This window comes from Sphaerodactylus townsendi, linkage group LG04 (assembly GCF_021028975.2).
Source record: "Sphaerodactylus townsendi isolate TG3544 linkage group LG04, MPM_Stown_v2.3, whole genome shotgun sequence".
NCBI lineage: Eukaryota > Metazoa > Chordata > Lepidosauria > Squamata > Sphaerodactylidae > Sphaerodactylus > Sphaerodactylus townsendi.
The window spans coordinates 23,839,397-23,858,835 of NC_059428.1; the positions used below are offsets into that span (position 1 = coordinate 23,839,397).

Consider the following 19,439-nt stretch of genomic DNA (forward strand, 5'->3'; position numbering starts at 1 on the left):
CAGTCACTGTAGTCTTGTCTGCTGAAACACACACTCGAGTGTAGGTAGTGCAATTCAGTATCAAAGTTTAAAGATGTGCAAATGTGCAAAAATGTTTCTCTTTGTCGTGCCATGGGGAAAAACACATCTCAATGTGACATGCCTCTGAAAATGCCAGTGACAGATGTGAACAAAGTTTAGGAACAAAAACACTGAGACCACAACCACACAGCCCAGAAAATCCAGAATAGCCAGTTGATTTTGGCAGTGAAAATTTTGACAATACATTGTTTTGGAAGAGTTCGGGAAAATTTCAGAGAACAGCGAAGCTGGATCAATGTCTAATCCTTATTGGCGAGTGATAAATTCCCCGCACCTGTGGAAAAGGTGGAGTCTTGCCTGTTCCCTTTTTGTGGCAGTGTTTTGAAATGACTGGGAAGAATGTTTTCTTGTCTGTGTAACTTCTGGGGATTGCAGGAACATAGTCACTTAGTATTTAAGAACATAAGAACTAGCCTGCTGGATCAGATCAGAATCCATCTAGTCCAGCACTCTGCTACTCGCAGTGGCCCATCAGGTGCCTTTGGGAGCTCACATGCAGGATGTGAAAGAAATGGCCTTCTGCTGCTGCTGCTGCTCCTGAGCACCTGAGATCAGTCAGGGGGGTGTGAGAAAGAAAAATGTAACTTTTCAAACACTGATTACAATTTTTTCCTGCTTCAGTCTCCAGTGGAGGCCATCTTGATTGGGTAATTCCCACCATCCAATTGGGGAGGCAGGAATGATTTTTCCTACTTCCTGTTATCCAAACCCTTCTGTTTTTCATATACTGAGAAGATTTAATTGGAGTCCTCCTAGTATTTACTTTGCTCTTTTCATCAGATTATATTCTGAAGTGCGATGGTTTGTGTTTGCTCTTATAATTTTGTTATCTCATGGAGACAGACTGCTGCAAACAACTCAAACCAAATTGTGGTGGTGGTAGGGTTATTTCAGCAAAAGTCACTTTGGGGGAATGTAGTTTAGAGCTCTGAAGTGAAGGAAGGAACGAGATGAAGCTTAATTATTTTCCTGCCTGGCAATTTTCCTCTCCAAATCCCCTCGCGCACGCAACACACGCACACACACTTAATCCCAAATACATTAAGTTAGTCATTGGATCAAGATGCTAACGTCCTTAGATCCTTTTCAAAATGCAGCACTGGTGTTTAATTTTTGTTTTCAGAATTACCATATATGCATATTATTTTTATTAATTTCTCCCACAGGAATGGGACACATTTACTGGAGTCATCATTGGAGACATGCTGAGAAAATCTGTAAGGCTAACTTAACCTTTTTAAAAAAATAAAAAGTACTGTACTATAACTTACATAGATAGTGATGAAACATGGTGCTCTGTTATTTATTGTGAAAGTAGATTGCCTCACTTTGGTTCAGTTCTTTCCTATTAACTTCTGAAGTCAATATTTTTCCTATCTTGCAACATTGTCCAGAGGGAAAGCGACATCAAAGGGCAGTAAAAATGCTGCACTTGAATTATGATTACTGGGTATTCAGATTTAGAGCCAACCCCAGATGGTGTGAGAGGCCAACAAAAGCAACTCACCTCCAGCAAAACAGCGATAACGCCACTGGGCCACTGCACAGGCATGCGCTAATTCTGTTGATAACTCAGCAGTAGAAAGTTTTCAGCTGACTCTCTTGAAACGTACTGGGTTGGCTCCAGACTAAATTATCTGCTTATGCGAAGTACATATGTCAGTGGAACCCCCTCCTTTCTACTGCAGCCCACTAATCTTCCTAATTACTCCTCCTGAGGCGTAGCTGTGCCAAACTGTGCCCGGTGCTCAGAGTGTTTTTTCCGCCCCCCCCCCGCAGCGTCCCCCCCCCCGCAGCACACGCACACACACACACCCCTTCCCACATTTACCTACGTTCCTTTTCTTTTTGTAGTACTTTTTGAGGCTGAAAAACGCGGCCTACCATGTTTCCCCAAATATAATTTTTGCTCCCAAAGATGCGCTATGTCTTATTTTCAGGGGATGTCTTATATTTCTGTATTCTGTTCGTCAGGCATGCTTCCAAACAAAAACTTTGCTATGTCTTACTTTTGGGGGATGCCTTATATTTCGCACTTCAGCAAAAACTCTACTATGTCTTATTTTCCAGGGATGTCTTATATTCGGGGAAACAGGGTATTTACTGTTCAAGGAGAAAGCTGCCTGACGAACTATACTTGAGAGCCCCAAGGTCTCCTGGGAACTGTTGTTCCTCAGGCAGTTTTTCCCCTGAACTGTAACTAGGCCGCTTTTTTCAGCCTCAAAAAGTACTACAAAAAGAATAGGAACGTAGGCAAATGTGGGAAGGGGGTTGGGGTGTGTGTGTGTGCCACGGGGGGGCGCCGTGGGGGGGCAGCACAGGAAGATCATTCTTGGGGCAGCAGAGGACCTCGAGCCGCCCCTGGACATGCCTACCTCTTTAGTATTTGGCATGTCCGAACGTTGTACCCATGGACAATCGAGGGATTTGAAATTTTGTTAGAACAACCAGACATGTTTAAATGTTGGCTAAAATATGCCCCTAATGAATTTTTCTCCAAGAACATCCTTGTTTATAACATGCATAATGTAATGTCTTTGTTCGATTAAGGATTCCCAAAAAAACATCCGAGACCAGATTCCCTCTTGGATAGAACAGGAAAGAGCCTGGGCAGTGGCATCTCTTAAGGTAATATTTCATTTTAACATTCATGCAAAAGGTAATTTAGCTTTGTGGAAGTTGATGTTTGCCAACATAAGTGTTTGAAGTTTGCAGGATTAATATTTGAAGTTGTGGGTATTATTAGCTAGAATTGCCTCTGTTTGGCAACCCCTGGGCCCTTTGAGAGGGCTTATCAGGGCCACGAGCCAGTTGAATCAACTCCCCCCCTTCATTCCCAACTGGCAGTCACTCCCCTTCCCGCAACAAGTGCCAACCACCTCCCCCTCGTTCTGGGCTGGCAACGCTGCTGGAGAAAGTATCCTAATTCAGCAGCAACACGGCATAAATCATGAAGGTGAGAGTAAGAGAAGGAAAAAAGTTTTGGCAAAAAAAAAAAAAGTTTGCAAAGCGCACTCCAGCAAAAAAGGAGAGCAAGAAAAGAGTAGGGAGGTCAGGGATGCGCAGCCTTGATTATGAGAAATGGAGCTCTGAAGCTGACTAGCAAATAGTGTGCAAGCGAAGACACTTCTGGAGAGAAGAAGCGAGCATAGTTGCCAGAGCAAAAGGTTACTGCAATCGATGAATTCTGAAATGAACGGGGAAAATACGAAGCACAAGACAGCAAGGAGAACATGGTTGTACTCCAGACAAGAGATGAGAGCCAGGATGAGTGTTTTGGCAATATGGCTAAGAAAGGGTACATTTTAAGTGGTTGCTGTTCAGGCACATAAAGAAAGTTGTCCGTTTTGTGTTTCACTTTGTATAGCTTGTATGTTGTTCATTTTAGAATGCATGGCATAACAATCTTGTAGCAGTGTTATGAATGTAGAAGCGACAATTTATCAGACTCCATTCACGCAAACCCTATGAATGGGACCAATCCCAAATGTTTTTCTCTAGCTGGAAGGATACCAGACGGAGGGAAAGATCCACACAAGTGACTGTCCTCATTTCATTTTGTTCCAGCATTCCCCCATGCAGTAATGGGATCATACAGCAGTTTCTGTATAGCTAAAGGTATATACAGATGGCATCACAGACTTAGATTAAACACAACAGATTATGCACGGTCTGGGAAAAACGGATTCAGAAAGCTGACGGGCAGTGGATTCAGGACAGAGGAAGGAGCTGTTCTGCACATAGTGCACATATAACTTTTTAAATCCACTGACACAAGGTGTAGTGATGGCCACTAGTTTAGATGAGGTTTAGACAAGTTTGTCAATGCCTGTGATGATGATAGCTAAATGGAATCACTCAGATCAAAGTCAGCATGCCCCTGAATGCCAGTTTCTGGAGGGGCCGCAGTTTGCCTGTGGACATGTGGTCGGCCATTGTGGGAATCAGGATTCTTGACTAAATGAACCATTGGTATGATCCAGCGGGGTTCTCTGTACATTCTTGTAAAGGTTACAGTTAAGTGACTATTGATTTAAATTTATGTGTCTTTATTGTTAAAATTCTTTTTTCCTGTAAAATGTACACCACTTGTTCCATAGATCTCCCTCCCAACCTTGTACCAAACGGTTTGCTTTCAAGACGAGGCACTGTGGCAGCCTTTCTCACGGAGCTCAATGTGTGAACAAGATTTCCCATCCATTATTGCAAACAGGATATCTCTGTTTCAGCAGGTGTGTTTTCACATGTTACACTTGGTTGTCACTAAATCCCAGTGAAACTAATGGAAGGTATTAGCTGCCACAACCTACGCTATGTCATTTTCAATGAAGCCAGGGAGAGTCAGACTGGGATGTGAGAGTCCCAAGTTTGGGTCCCAAAGTCAAGTCCCATTAATGTTACTGGGTGACCTTGGGCCAGTTGGCTAGCACTTAGTCCAACCTATCTTACAAGAGCCCTGTGCTCTCCATAACCCCTCCATGTGTGGCGGGGTAGCACACTGGCAGTTCCACTTCTGCCCACCTTGCTGGTTGGATCGAGCCGGGGCTGCATGCCCTGACTTTGGCAACACTAGTGTCCTTTACTGAAGGAGTATTCTTTCCCAGTTAAATTATTCTGTTTCCATGATTCACCGTGCAGATGCCATTGACTGAGTGGAGATTTCACAAAAGAATAATGCATTTTTTGTGGGTGAGACTGGTTATGTCATTGTTGACTGGAGCAGAGGGAGAATGAGCAGGGGGTCAGCAGAAAAAATGGGGGCAATGTCTGTATTTAGAAAGACTTCATCTTTATGCAGGGTTAGAGTTTGTCTCCAGCATTCTAGGCTCTTGCTTGTGCAGGAGACTACCTTTACTTTTTTCTAGCCTCTAAAGAAAGCCTGGTCTCTTCTGGATGTCAATCGCCTCTTTCTTTCACGTTCACTGTGCAATAACGGTACATGGCTCGCTTTTGCCAATTAAAACAGGTTACCATGTGCTGAAGAAGAGGAGTTAGGATTTACACCCTCCCCTCCTTCCTCTTCTGTAAGGAGACTCAAAGGGCCTTTCCCTTCCTCTCTCCACAACAGACACCTTGTAAGGTGGGTAGGGCTGATAGAGTTCTGAAGGACTGTGACTTCGCCAAAGGTCACCCAGCATGTTTTGTGTGTAGGAGCGGAGAAACAAATCCAGTACACCAGATAAGAGTGTGCTCCTCAGGTGGAGTGGGGAATAAAACCCAGCTCTCCAGATTAAATGTTCAGACTAGAAGTATTGATTGACTGAACACTGGAATTAATATCTCAGCAGTGCCATCCTAAGAAGAGTTATACCCTCCTGAGCTCATGGACTTCAATTGATTTGTAAGAATGTAACTCTGCCTAGGATGGCAGGGCAATTCATTCGACGCTGTTTGTGGCTTAAAAACTGCCCAATTTAATCAGATCTTAATTTGAGCTGTCTCCTGCGAAAAGGGCTCTCAGTGTTGATGGCACTATTTAAATAATTTATGTACCTTTTTAATTCAGACACAGTGCTTGGGTTTTTTTAAAAGAATATAATGTGTTCATTTTATTTAAAGACATTGTTTGTTTAAAGACTGCCTTCAGCGATCTATATAATGAAACTAGGTTTGAGATTTACTCAAACGGTTTGATATAAGGAGTTAATCAGAATTCAGGTATGCCAGGGTTTGTTGTTGTTGGTTGTTGTTGTTTTTTTATAAAAACTTGCAGAAATCTCAGTAATAATAATCATAACAACAACAACAACAACAATAATAGTAATAATTTAAACAAGCACAGTCAGTTGGTAGCTCCATGTTCTTCATTGTGGCCCACATGGGTCTGCACCTGCGCAGGCCTGCCACGAAGGAGACTTGCCAACTTCTGAAAGAAAAGTCTAGGACTCTCCCAAGTGCTTCATCCCCCTCCCACCCCAGCCAGGGACAAGGCTTCCTGCCCCAATGGTCGGGAGGGAGGGGAACTCCCTCATTTTGCCTCCAGCTGCCACAATAATAATAATGAACCAAACACCAAAACACAATGTGGAACAACTGCAGCAAGGCTGGAAGGAGAGTTTGTACACCTGGACAGAAGACCACTCGATGGGGGAGTCCTAAACTTTTCTTTCAGAAGTTGTTATGTCTCCTCTGTGGCAAGCCTGTGCATGAGAAAACCCATGTATGCCTGCACAGAAGACTACTTAACGAACAATAGTTACAGGTAAGTGCAACTTTGTTCTTACATTTCACAGGTTGAGACCATTAGATCTTTCCTCATGTTTCTCATTAGCTCTTTCCTCATGACCATTAAATGTTTCCTCAAATCTTTTTGCGCTAATCATTTGGTGGTGCTGGTAGTAGAATTTAAAGTCTGTTGTGAATATATTTATTTGAAGGTGCTCGTGGTCCAAGCTGTCAGGCCAGACAGATTGCAAAGTGCTATGGCTCTTTTTGCGTGTAAAGCTCTGGGTAAGTTGACACTTTTCCCAATACGATACGTGGTAACATCTCGAGCTGCATGAGGAATTACCTGCAGAACTACGAACCCGAACCAAAGGGCAGGCCAAATCTGCTCATGGGAGCAGTGTGCGGCCACACTGGCGAATTTGCCCTCTCCGGGGCACTTGCCCTGGTGAAGGGATGATTCCGCCAGTGTGCAGCTGCTGTGGCGCCCCCCCAGCGCTGGGATGCTGTGCTGGATGCTGCATCAGCATCCCAGGGCCCTTGCCGCTTCAGCCAACTTAGCAGGGCCAGGCCAGGGAACAAGCCGATGTCCTTCAGACTTCAGCCACCAAAAAGGGGGTGTAAGTCCGTTGAGGCCCATAGAGACTTCTCGGCAGCGAGGACGGTTTTTTCTTTGTGAGTCTCCCCACACCGCTGGGAAGCCTCTATGGGAGCGGCACCAGTTCTGTGCCATGGCCTGCCGCCTCCGATTTGGATGGGGCTGTATATATCAGATTTGTTCTTTGAGCCAGGGGCCAGGAGCACACATAGAGCTCTTTTTAAAAAAAAGTCTTAAAAACTGACTTTTGGTTAAGGGGGAATGGGATGGGGAGCTGGATTCAGGCCTGTACCTGATTTCTTCGCTACAGCTGATCAGCAGGGCTTTAGCTTTGAAAAAAGGGCTCCATATACATAAGGAGCCCCAGTTACTGCGTGCGTGTTCACTCAATTGGCACTTTTGCATTTAGTTCCTATCAACTCTGTTAACTCCTTCAAGTTCTAAACATGCAAATATTCCTCTTTTTTTCCATGTGTGCACGGTTAATATTGGAGAAGGGGCAGAAGTGTCCAGAATGCCTGCTTTCTTGTATTTATTTCAAAAATGTAACAGCATTTGATTTGAAACAGAAGTGGACAGTCTAGGAGAAGCTCTTTCGTACAAACCTTGCTGAGATTAAAAGAAATGGGAGAAGTACTGGATTGTCCTTCAGAATTTTTCCATATTTTTGCCTGCTTGTGGAAAATTCAGTGATATAAATGGTGCTGGGAGATCCCAGGCAGACTTGCATTTTCTCCTAACTTCTTGCGTCTGGGTGAAAAAGTGCTTTTGCTTTCTCAAAATATCTTTGGCCACTGCGCGGTGACCAGCAAGCTTTTCCCCTTTGTTTTTTGGCCCTTTGGTTTCTGCTCCCTATCAGGTAGAGCTAAACCTGCAGATGACCCCTTTTATTGCAGTTATTGAGGTGCTGACATTCAGCTGCTCAGGGAACTTCTAAGTCCTGCAGTCAAAACTGCTTTCTGGCAAGGCTTCCGTCATGCCCACAAGTCAGAGCTTCAGGCTAGTCGTACTGTGTGTAGATGTTTGAAATTAATGTGAGTCTTTGTTCAAGGGCTCCCCCCCCTCCCCCGCCACCCCTTTGGTATTCTGATACATCATTGTTGATTTAAAAGAGGCTGCCCTTCTCACTGATTTACTCTCTACCATTTAGTTTCCAGGATGCCATAGTTCACTCGCAAGAATCCATCTTGAGCTATGTGTGCTTTCAGGGAAGTCTGGCAATGCTGTTCAGATGCACCGCGCAGGAAACTCTGATTTCATAAAATATTGACAAGCAAATTGTGTGGCAGTGCTAGCACTTATCCCATAATGCTGAACATGAATACTTTCATGACAGCTTTTGCCACGGTTAGTGTACACTTGGGGCTGCTGAGGTTTATAAGCTACATGTGTACATTTTACCGTCCTTTAATCATTCGACCATTGGAGATGAACTGATTTTAGTGCCGAAGATTCTGAAATTGATCTCTCTTGCAGCTCTGCTTTTTCTACGTGCAGATGCACAATTGAATTATGGTACTTTTAACTAATATGTTTCCAGAATAGGCACTTTTATCACCAGCTTCTGCATCAGCAAGAATATAAGGTCAATTATCTATGACAGCATCCATCCTGCTACAGTTTACTGTCTGATTTTGCAGTATGATTTTATATACCATGATGTTTTATGTACCGAAGATTTATACTGCTTTTGAAGTGTAGTCAAGAACTCAGGGAACTTAAGGAGCTGATACACTTTAGTTTGTTCAGCCCTCAGATTTTTACTCACGTATTGATTAAAATATTTGTATCCTTTTTATGTATATAAATCTTTGTGGCATGTTGGTAGGAAGAGGTGGTTGCCCAAGATGTATTACCAGGTTTAGTGTCGTTATATTGATTGTCAAATATTCATCCATTTCTAGGGATAAAAGAGTTGTCACCTCCACCACTGAATTTGAAACGCCTGTACAAAGAAACCTTAGAAATTGAACCCATCCTGATTATTATTTCCCCCGGTGCCGATCCTTCTCAGGAATTGCAAGAACTTGCAAGTGGTGAAAGAAATGGGGAATGCTACCATCAGGTAAGTCTCCCATGTTTGTCTGTCCAAAAAATCCAACAAACGCCGGGTATCTATTGGTGCAGAACATATGGATTGCCTCTACTTAATGCATTTTGGACAAGGGCAAAGCATGATGGCTGCAGCTCATATTTGTTCGTTCATTATTCCTGGGGAACCATTGTCTCCATATACAGTGGAACCTCGGTTTTCATCTATTTTGGTTTTCATCGACTTTTTTCAGTGAAAAATTTGTCTCGGTTTTCATCGATTTGCCTCGGTTTTCATCGATTTGCAGTAAGGTGCAGGGGTTGGTGGAGAAAAATCACCCGGACAATGCTATTGCAGGCTGTGTCTGCAACTTGTTTAATGACAATGTCTCGCCCCATTTCAGACAAATCTTAAAGAGGCATCAGAAACAGACCTCTTTGGACAGCTTTCTGCTGCGACATTGGTCCACTGGCTCTGAAGCTGGTCCTAGTGTTATTGTTTGTTACTATTTTCAGCATTAAACACTAAGTTTATTCACCAAAAAATGTGGTTTTGGTATGTTTTTTGGAGTGCCTAGAACTGATTAATTGGATTTACATTGATTCCTATGGAAAAGTTTGCCTCGGTTTTCATCGGTTTCGGTTTTCATCGATTCTTTCATCGATTTCATCAGTTCACCAACGAAAACTGAGGTTCCACTGTACTTTGTCTGAGTCAGCCCGGTAGCTATCAGAAAACATTCCAGTGAAACAGTCATATGAAACTAGCATGATGAAAATCAACTTGTGAAGAGTAGCTATATTGGAAGTAACATGAGACACCCCTAACCCCAGCAGCTTCTGAATTGTATCACTGAGATACATCAACTGTTGCGTAACATGAGGAACATCCATTGTTTCATTCTATCTGCTCACCCCTAATTGTGTTAACTATGAAAAGCACACATGAATATGATATCTTTTCTTAATATATTTATGACTGATCATCCTTTAGATATCTCATTTAGTATAAGTGTAGCTGGTATCTGATCTCCATTAACTATGGTTCCTACAATCCAGAATGATTCCCATATAAAGGTCAAATTCTAATCAAGTGGCCTTTTGTGCCGTCTGCATTTTTTTTTTGCAGTATCATATTTTTTTTAGTCCGTATCTGAGTGAATCTGTAAGATTCAAAAGGAACTTATTTTCCCATAGTACATTTCAAAAATTTCTTGTGTGTCATAGGTTGCCATGGGCCAGGGCCAAGCTGACCTAGCTATTCAGACTGTCAAAGAGTGTGCCCGAAATGGAGAATGGCTTTGTTTGAAGAACTTGCATCTTGTGGTGTCATGGCTTCCTGTTCTAGAAAAGGTAAATGATGCATAATTCAGAGGACTTTAGGCTTCGTTCCAAGGAAAGTACTGAGGCAGGAAACGTAAGTGAGCGCTGCCAAAAAAGTAACTGGGCATGAACTCTACTTAGCATCGCCAGCTTTGGTTTTATACAAATTAAATGAAATGATATTACAGAAGCACTTTTGTCTAATTATTCTTATGACTCACCATTTATACAGGCTCTTTTTTTTTTTAAAGCCTCAGACTCAACCATTTTTGGCAATAAATGTATCCCTACTGGCAGGGACTGCATCACTGTTGATAACTCTTCCCCGGCATATTTATGTGACAAGCTGCCACAACCAAATATGCTGATCTTCCTCTAAAAGAGCATCAACATTTTCATGTGGGCAAGTTACCACTAGTTTTGTGCAGCTGCTGCAAGGGAAGGCTATCGAAAATGGGTGTGCCTTATTTTCATGTGTCATATAAAGTTACACTTTTCCTGTATTGTTCTTCTGTAAGTATATATGTAATGGAGGAAGTAAGGGAAATGCCGCAGTGGTCTTGGGTGCCAAATATAAATTTCAACATCATAGTCATATAGAATTTGGAAGAAGAAGAGTTTGGATTTATATTCCCCCTTTCTCTCCTGTAGGAGACTCAAAGGGGCTTACAATCTCCTTGCCCTTCCCCACTCATAACAAACACCCTGTGAGGTGGGTGGGGCTGAGAGAGCTCTGAAAAGCTGTGACTAGCCCAAGGTCACCCAGCTGGCGTGTGTGGGAGTGCCCAGGCTAATCTGAATTCCCCAGATAAGCCTCCACAGCTCAGGTGGCAGAGCGGCGAATCAAACCTGGTTCCTCCAGATTAGAATGCACCTGCTCTTAACCACTACGCCACTGCTGCTCATAGGAAACATAAAATATATATGCTGAAACACAAGGAACAAATTGTTTTAGGTATTTCAACAGCAAGTTTGCAGGTTATAGTTTCTAGTTGTGATGAAAAATATAATAGTTGCGCAATTCTGGAGGCATTAAACTACCACCAGAAAGATACCATATTATCAATTAGCTGCTTTTCAACTACTGGTGTGCTCTCTAGCTCTCCCATCTGTCAAAGCTCCTATGTCAAAACACCTACTAAGCAAGATGAATCATTTCCCACCCACAACCTTCTGGAGTGTGTGAATGGCATGGCATCTGGAATCTTCAGCCAATTGAGTTGCTCTGGCAGCTCTCATTCATTATTTGGTTTGTCAGGCAGAGCCAGGAGACTAGGGGGAACCTGACTTCCCCTTTCCCCTCACATGGCAAACTGAGGAGTTGGAGCACTTCCTTAGAATGAAGAGTTTGTGTGCCTGGCTCAACCCTTCACATCCTTTTACAGGGAATGAAGGAGGGCAGCAGATGCTTAGTTTTCCCCTGTTCAGCACATAGAACAATGACAGCTTAATTATATGCGGATCAGATACATGCCTGAAAGAGAGGGAGAGAAGAATGACACAGACACTCTGGACTGAGGGAAAATCAAGCCACACCTTCACTGATTAGAAGGGAAGCGAAGAATTTGGGTTTATACCCTGTTCTCCTCAGCTGTAAGGAGTCTCAAAGTGACTTACAAACTCCTTCCCTTCCTCTCCCCACATCAGATGCCTTGCAAGGTAGGTGGGGCTGAGACAGTTCTGAGAGAACCATGACATTCTCTCTTGTAGGAGACTCAAAGGGGCTTACAATCTCCTTGCCCTTCCCCCCTCACAACAAACACCCTGTGAGGTTGGTGGGGCTGAGAGAGCTCCAAAAAGCTGTGACTATCCCAAGGTCACCCAGCTGGCGTGTGTGGGAGTACACAGGCTAATCTGAATTCCCCAGATAAGCCTCCACAGCTCAGGCGGCAGAGCGGGGAATCAAACCCAGTTCCTCCAGATTAGAATGCACCTGCTCTTCACCACTCCGCCATTGCTTAACATAGTTATTGTTTCCCAGGGTTTTCAGGGTTAAGAGTATGGCATCAACATTCTTGTACTACTTTGCATTTTTACCTTTCTACGGCAGCAACATAAATATGAAATAATGTATTTTTGCTCCATAGGAATTGAACAACCTTCAGCCTCAACCCAGTTTTCGTCTTTGGCTGACTGCCGAAGTCCACCCCAAGTTTTCCCCCATTTTGCTGCAGTCAAGTCTGAAGATAACGTACGAGGTAAGATCACTGAAATGTAATGAAGTGGTGAATTAAAATGGTACATAATATTCTTACACCAAGACACCCATATTCTCTTCTCTTACAGGCACCTCCTGGCCTGAAAAAGAACTTAATGCGGACATATGAATCTTGGACTCCAGAGCAAATGAGCAAAAAGGGCAACGTCTCTCGCGCCCATGCTCTCTTCAGCCTGGCTTGGTTTCATGCTGCGTGTCAAGAAAGAAGGAATTATATCCCTCAGGTCAGGAAGAATATTCCTTGCCAGTGTTTTTCTGCTTTTGCATTTCATGTATTTATTACTGTTTTGCATTTTGTATTTATTCTCTTCCAGGCATCTGTTGAAATAAATCCCACCAATCATTTTTCCTTATTGTAAAGAACTGCCCTTAAATTCCTGGACTGAATTACTAAGTCTGCAGCCCTGTGCAGAATTGTGTTGAGAGAAGCCCAACTTAACTCCTGGTTAAATCAGGAATTGTTTACGCTGTGTAGGACCAGCTGTGTTTTCTCCTCCCTGAAGCATGTTTTTCTAGAACTCACAGTTGGGTTGCCAACTCCAGGTTGGGAAATTCCTGAAGATTTGGGCTTGGTGACTGAGGAGGGCAGGATTTAATGAAAGCACGGACTTTAGCAGGCTATAATGCCACTGAGCCCACCCTTCACAGCAGCCATTTTCTCTAGGAGGAGCGATCTCTATATTTTGGAGAGCAGCTGTAATTTTGGGAGGCCCCATCTGGAAGTTGGCACCCCTAGGGAACAGCAGTGGCATAATGGTTAAGAGCGGGTGTACTCTAATCTGGAGGAACCGGGTTTGATTCCCTGCTCTGCCGCTTGAGCTGTGGAGGCTTATCTGGGAAATCAGATTAGCCTGTGCACTCCCACACACGCCAGTTGGGTGACCTTGGGCTAGTCACAGCTTCTCGGAGCTCTCTCAGCCCCACCTGCCTCACAGGGTGTTTGTTGTGAGGGGGGAAGGGCAAGGAGATTGTAAGCCCCTTTGAGTCTCCTACAAAAGAGAAAGGGGGATATAAATCCAACTCTTCTCTTCTTCTAGCTTAGAGTGCACTCATGAGCAGAGTTACACCCTTCTAAAACATTTGAGATCAGTTTAGTACAGCCCTGTCGATGTTATCCCACGCACTCCCAGTCCAGTCACTCAGCCCCACCAGCTTGAGAAAGTGCTGAAATCCTTATTTGTATTTAAAAGAATGGGATGTAATAATTGATGCTGCTTGAGGGGAGGGGGGTTTAAGAAACTGACATCAAGCAACGCAGGCAGGTGGTTCTTTGTTTAATTTAGACTTGCGTCTTATCAGATGTCTTTTTCTTCTACAGGGCTGGACCAAATTTTATGAATTTTCTTTATCTGATCTCCGTGCCGGGTACGACATTATTGACAGACTCTTTGATGGTGAGTCACCCTGTCCTCGAGGAACCTTGATTTCACAGTCTGACTCCACTTTTCTGAAATCATAAATCATTTCACCTTGACATACTTTCACTCTACACGTAACGGAGAGTGGCTGGCCACATCAAAATGCTATAATGAAACATAGGCACCGTCTATCCAGGAAAATCATATATTATCCAAATACCAAAAAAACCCCTCTTCTTCAGCTGATATTTAAGATTGTTCATTAAAAAGTTCATTAATATGTATATATTAACAATTCACAAAAAAGTGTATGTTAGAATTTTATTTTAAAAATTACTATTCCTTATTAAAATCTGTACATGTGCTTACAAAAGCATTTCATAAACTACAGTTATGATAACCAAGTATAGATTCATAAACTGGATCTTATCCCAGAAATATGTAAGTAAGAATAGGCATTAATTACTTTAAAACTCCTCCTGTTTAACAATTTGCAATCTATAGCTCAGTTTCAGTGTAGCGAGTTTGGTTGTTTTACCTGAATAAGTCAACTTGTCTTTATTTTGATGTCTCTAAAAAGGAACTGAAATAACTGAAGAGGTAGGAAGTTCCGTTTCTGCCTTTTTCAAGTCTTGTTTGACATGTGGAGGAGAGTTTCCAGATTGTATCCACAGCTGTTTGGACATAAAGGAGACAATAGCTGATGCACCTCAAGCCAAAGAAGTTAAGCCTCCACAATGGAGCCACTGTTAAATAAGAATACTGGGTCCTTCCATTATACACCAGGAGACTATATTGCTTTGCTGTATTAAAGATAGTTTTAATGATGAAATGTAATAATCTACCCCCTAGTCATTGTGTCATGTTTTTACTAGTTTCATATTTAATATTTTCAGGCCCCAAAGATTTTCAGTGGGAATTCGTGCATGGCTTATTGGAAAATACTATATATGGAGGTCGTATAGATAATTACTTCGATATGCTGGTCCTTCGATCCTACCTGGAGCAGTTTTTTAATTCCAGAGTCATTGCTGACTCAAATTTCCGGATGAAGAAGATGAGCAGATTTCCGTATTCCATCTCTCTACCTAACTCCTGCAATATATTGGTGAGGATGTTTCCCTTCTTATCAGGCATTCAAGCCAAAATTAATTTTCTTTTACTTTATTAAACTGGTAGATTATCATGCTTCTTGTCGCCTAATTGAAAGTCACCTTTGGTGCTGTTGCAGCAGCGTTTTGTTGTGCCTGCCGTCTTGTTCAAAGTTTCTCTCTTTATTGGGACTGAGAGATGCTCATAAGCCAGTCCAGGAGATGCTGTATGAGTCCGTCAAATCTTCATGCCCAGTTGTGGAGAATTAGTCTTCTGTCAGGCTCATGGTTCTTTGGATCAGCACTAGAGTCCAGTAGCTGCATTATCTCATCTAAAAAATATTTACAAGAAATTCTTCCTTAGAAATGCTACTGTATTTTTTCTGCAAACAGTTGCCTACTATTTCTATTATCAACATTTTCAGCCGTCCCCCCTAGTATGTTGAACCAAAAGTAAACATCACTGAACTTGGTAAGGCCTACTTCCAAATAAGTGTGCATAGAGTTGCCGTTCTGGCTGTTTTACTGTTAGTTATCTTATTATTAAGACTTCTAATTGTTCTCCTAGCTTCAAATTATTTTCCAATTTCAAGATAAAAGGTTATTTTGATTCAAGGTAACTTGAGATTTATTAAAAGTCAGTTTCTCAGGGCTTATTCAAAATTATTTCATTACAGGTATATTAGAATTTAGTTTGCTAAGACTTCTAATTACCATATATACTCATGTATAAGTCAACCCGCATATAAGTGTATGCATATAAGTCGGATCAGGGGGTCCAAAGTTATGGACCCCCAAAGCTAATAGTAGATGGGGCTACATTTTGAGCCTTGAACCAAACTTCACTAAACTTGGGTGGTATCATCAGGATAATCTCTTGCTGATACCAGCCAGGTTTGGTGATGTTTGGTTCAGGGGGTCCAAAGTTATGGATCCCCAAAGTGGGTGCTCTCATCCCCCTGACAGGTTGTGTGAATGTCCCTTCTAAAATGATACCTGTCATGTGCAATTTTTAAAGTATGTACACTAAAAATAATGAACTATTCTTTAAAAAAGCAGGGTAGTTTTGAGTCACAGTGAACAGGCATGTTCATTCCAGTTTTTATTGTAAGATCCATTGTTTAAAACCCTTCCTTACAAAAAAGCTAAGGTTTTTGAACTTTTGAAGTTATTGTTGGTACCATATTGTTTTTGTTGACCCTCTTTTCCATTTACAGAGCTAGGCCATTTCTGCACAGCCCCCCAGGCGCCTCCACGCCGGCAAGAATTCTGCCGGCGTGGAGGCGGAGGCCGTTCGCATGCAAGCATGCGGACAGCCTCTGGAGAGGCCGGCAGACGGCAGGCGGCTCCGCATGGAGCGAGCTCTTCTCCCCGCTCGACTCACCTTGTCCTCGGGCTGTGCGCCTGCTGTACGGCTTTCAAGCTACCACGCTGCCCTCCGACCTCCAGGAGTCGGAGGACAGCGTGGGCGGGGCTTCAACGACCAGCAGGCCGACGACGGGGACAAGGTGAGTCTAACGGGGAAGGGAAACAGCGTGTTCCCGGCGGTGCTGTTTGCACCGCGCCGCTGGGAACACGCTGTTGAGGGAAAAACAACCCTCCCTGGGGGAGGGGGAGCGACGCCAGGTCGCAGCAGCGCCGCCTGTGCGAATGGCTCCCTGGGAACGGCGTTTTTACCGTTCCCAGGGCACCATAAACAGGCCGTGCGGAAACGGCCTTAGTTTACTGTTTCTCTTTGAAATAAATATTCAAAAACATTTAACCTACTGATGCCTCAATTAATGTAATTTCATTGGTATCTATTTTTATTTTTGAAATTTACCAGTAGCTGCCGCATTTCCCACCCTCGGCTTATACACGAGTCAATAAGTTTTCCCAGATTTTTGTGGTAAAATTAGGTGCCTCGACTTATATGCGGGTCGACTTATACACAAGTATATACTGTAATCATTCTTTTCTGTGCAGGACTACCGTCAAGTTATTGAACACCTTCCAGAAGATGATAAACCTGATTTCTTTGGCCTGCCTGCCAACATTGCACGGTCATCTCAACGAATGATTAGTTCCCTGGTAAGTTTTTATTTTTGTTTCTTTTTATCGATTGTGAATTAGAATGTTATTAGAATTTGAATGGTTACTTCCTGAATGGACTACATCTACTTTCCTCATTTTCATTTCATTTCACTTTATTCTTTGTTTTTTAAAAAAATAATATTTACAAAAACAGATTTGATTGTGTAGATGAAAACTGTCAATGTAAAGGTTTGCTGTTCATTCCCTCTCAGGTAGAGACCGAACAATATTCATTAGGGCAGGATAACAAGTGGAAGGTAGTGAAATTCAAACAAAAGAGATGGTGACAGTTGTGGAAGGGTTGTGTGAGCCTATATTATCTAAACTGTGCTGCTACTACACCTGTGAGAGAGGTTTAGGTTGTTTCTGAGTAGATAAGGTCTGTAAATATCAAAACACCATCACCTATAACAGTGGTGGCGAACCTATGGCACGGGTGCCAGAGGTGGCACTCAGAGCCCTCTCTGTGGGCACGTGCAAACAGAGTGCCCCCCCCCCCCCACACCTAGGCTGGCCTGGGCCGCTGGGCTCGATTCTTAGCATTAAATCTAAGATCTAGTTTTGGGGAAGCAGTGTAGGTAACGCTGTTAAGCGCTGTTAAACCCCACTGATTTTCATGCAAAGAACTAAAGCGCGATCCTTTACCTGGGAGTAAGCTCGGTTGCTGGCAACGAGGCTTGCTTCTGAGTAAACCTCCTAGGGTCATGATTCACCCGTTGGAAGAGTTGCACGGTTGCTTCAAAGCGAAGCCACTGACTACCACCAAGCGTACTCCTGAGTAACGCACACCTCGGAGCCAACCGTTTTTTCTAAACTAAAACCTCAGTATTCAGGTTAAATTGCCGTGTTGGCACTTTGCGATGAATAAGTGGGTTTTGGGTTGCAATTTGGGCACTCGGTCTCGAAAAGGTTCGCCATCATTGACCTATAAGAAGATAAATGTGACTCTAGAAGTAGGCGCATGAAAATTCACTGTGCTATAGGCTTGGAAAGGTTTGGGTTTTCTGGTGTGGTGAAGAGATTCATGTTGACAGATCCCCAGTTTACCAAGGGTGATGCTGCAGTTTGCTCCCCAAATTTCAATTAAAGATTGCCAAGACTTTATGTCCATCTTCGCTGAGGTAACATTTTTCTCTGTTCAACTGCCCATGATTTCAGTGGTTTGTTGGATAGCAAAGGAGGCTCAGCATATTTTTTTTGTTGGTAAATCACTTTGCTAAGATATTATTCTGTTCTACAGTATAGGGAAGATTTGCTTATTCATAACTTTAGGGCTTCAGATACTGGACCCCATTATGTAGCAACTCATATAAAGTTAAATAGTTTCTAAGGTTAACCAGCGCTGACCCGACTGGCTTCGATGAGAGCCAGGGCTTTTACTACCTGGGGTTGTCAGGGCCCTGCAAGGACTATGTCAATTCCGCAGGCCCTTAAGACTTGGTTGTTCCATCAGGCCTTTTCCACCTAACCAGCCAGATTGTCTGAACTTACTATAACTTCTTTTCGGTCTCCAGGGGGAGGAGGGATGGTGGGAACGATAAATTTTACTACCATCTTAGCATTATTATAAATTATTTTAAATTATTTTAAATGCTAATTGGTTGATTTTAGATGTGGATTTATATTTTTAATATTTATGTAATGTCTGAATTGCGTTGTGACCCACCCAGAGCCCTCCAGGGATAGGGCGGGATATAAATCCGAAGTAAAAAATAAACAAACAAACAAACCCCTGTTAAACGCTTCATATCAAAAATTAAAATACAAAACTAAATAAAATCAGCAAACCAATTCTCATTAATCAACAGGCAAATAAAACAAAGTACCCACTGAGGCACAGCCCCGGCGAGAAAGTTAATATGCAAAGAAATCAATCTTAGTTTATTGCAATGCTTGATTGCAGTGAGAAAAGCCAACTCCAAGATATATTTTCTAAAGCTAGATCTTAAATGTCCCAAGCAAGTTTATCCCAAACCAAATTACCATCACACAGGAGTTACTTCAACTCAGTTTACTTGATAGAGAAGTAATAAATAGCAATTATGAACTGCTTTGTCAGAATCTTCAAAGAATGCCCTTCTACAATGACTGGATTTCAATATTCAATGAGTCAAGGTACTTCTATCAGTCAAAAGTTCTGTTAGTAAATAGTCAATTCAAACATTACCTTTAAACAGTATGGATTTGTTAATCACCGAGCAAATGGAAGGCCAGATTAGATGACTTTTGAACTGAATTTTCAGTTAACATCCTACCAACTGTGAAGGTGTTTAAAAAGGAAAAGTGTGCATTCATTTTTCCCTTCATAAAGAAGTTCTGTGGAATATGTTTTATGATGCATGGAAGAGAAATCCTAGGGTAATTGTAGGTTGATTTAATCCAGAGATTAAAATAGTAGAATCTATCATTAAAGATAAAATTATTAAATGTGTAGAAAAGCAAGACCTGCTGAGAAAGAGTCAGCATGGCTTTTGCAGAGGCAAGTCCTATCTTACAAACTT

The 19,439-nt window shown here is 42.5% G+C and overlaps 1 protein-coding gene across 1 annotated transcript in view; it reads left to right on the forward strand.

Annotated features, from left to right (window-relative positions):
- DYNC2H1 (dynein cytoplasmic 2 heavy chain 1) overlaps window positions 1-19,439 on the forward strand; it is a 182,940-nt gene that overhangs the window by 113,521 nt on the left and 49,980 nt on the right. The window contains 11 exon segments of the mRNA XM_048493723.1: window positions 1,248-1,298; window positions 2,632-2,709; window positions 4,182-4,313; window positions 6,459-6,531; window positions 8,749-8,909; window positions 10,103-10,228; window positions 12,286-12,396; window positions 12,485-12,640; window positions 13,735-13,810; window positions 14,671-14,882; window positions 16,831-16,935. Of these exon segments, the coding sequence (XP_048349680.1) occupies window positions 1,248-1,298; window positions 2,632-2,709; window positions 4,182-4,313; window positions 6,459-6,531; window positions 8,749-8,909; window positions 10,103-10,228; window positions 12,286-12,396; window positions 12,485-12,640; window positions 13,735-13,810; window positions 14,671-14,882; window positions 16,831-16,935 (1,281 nt within the window).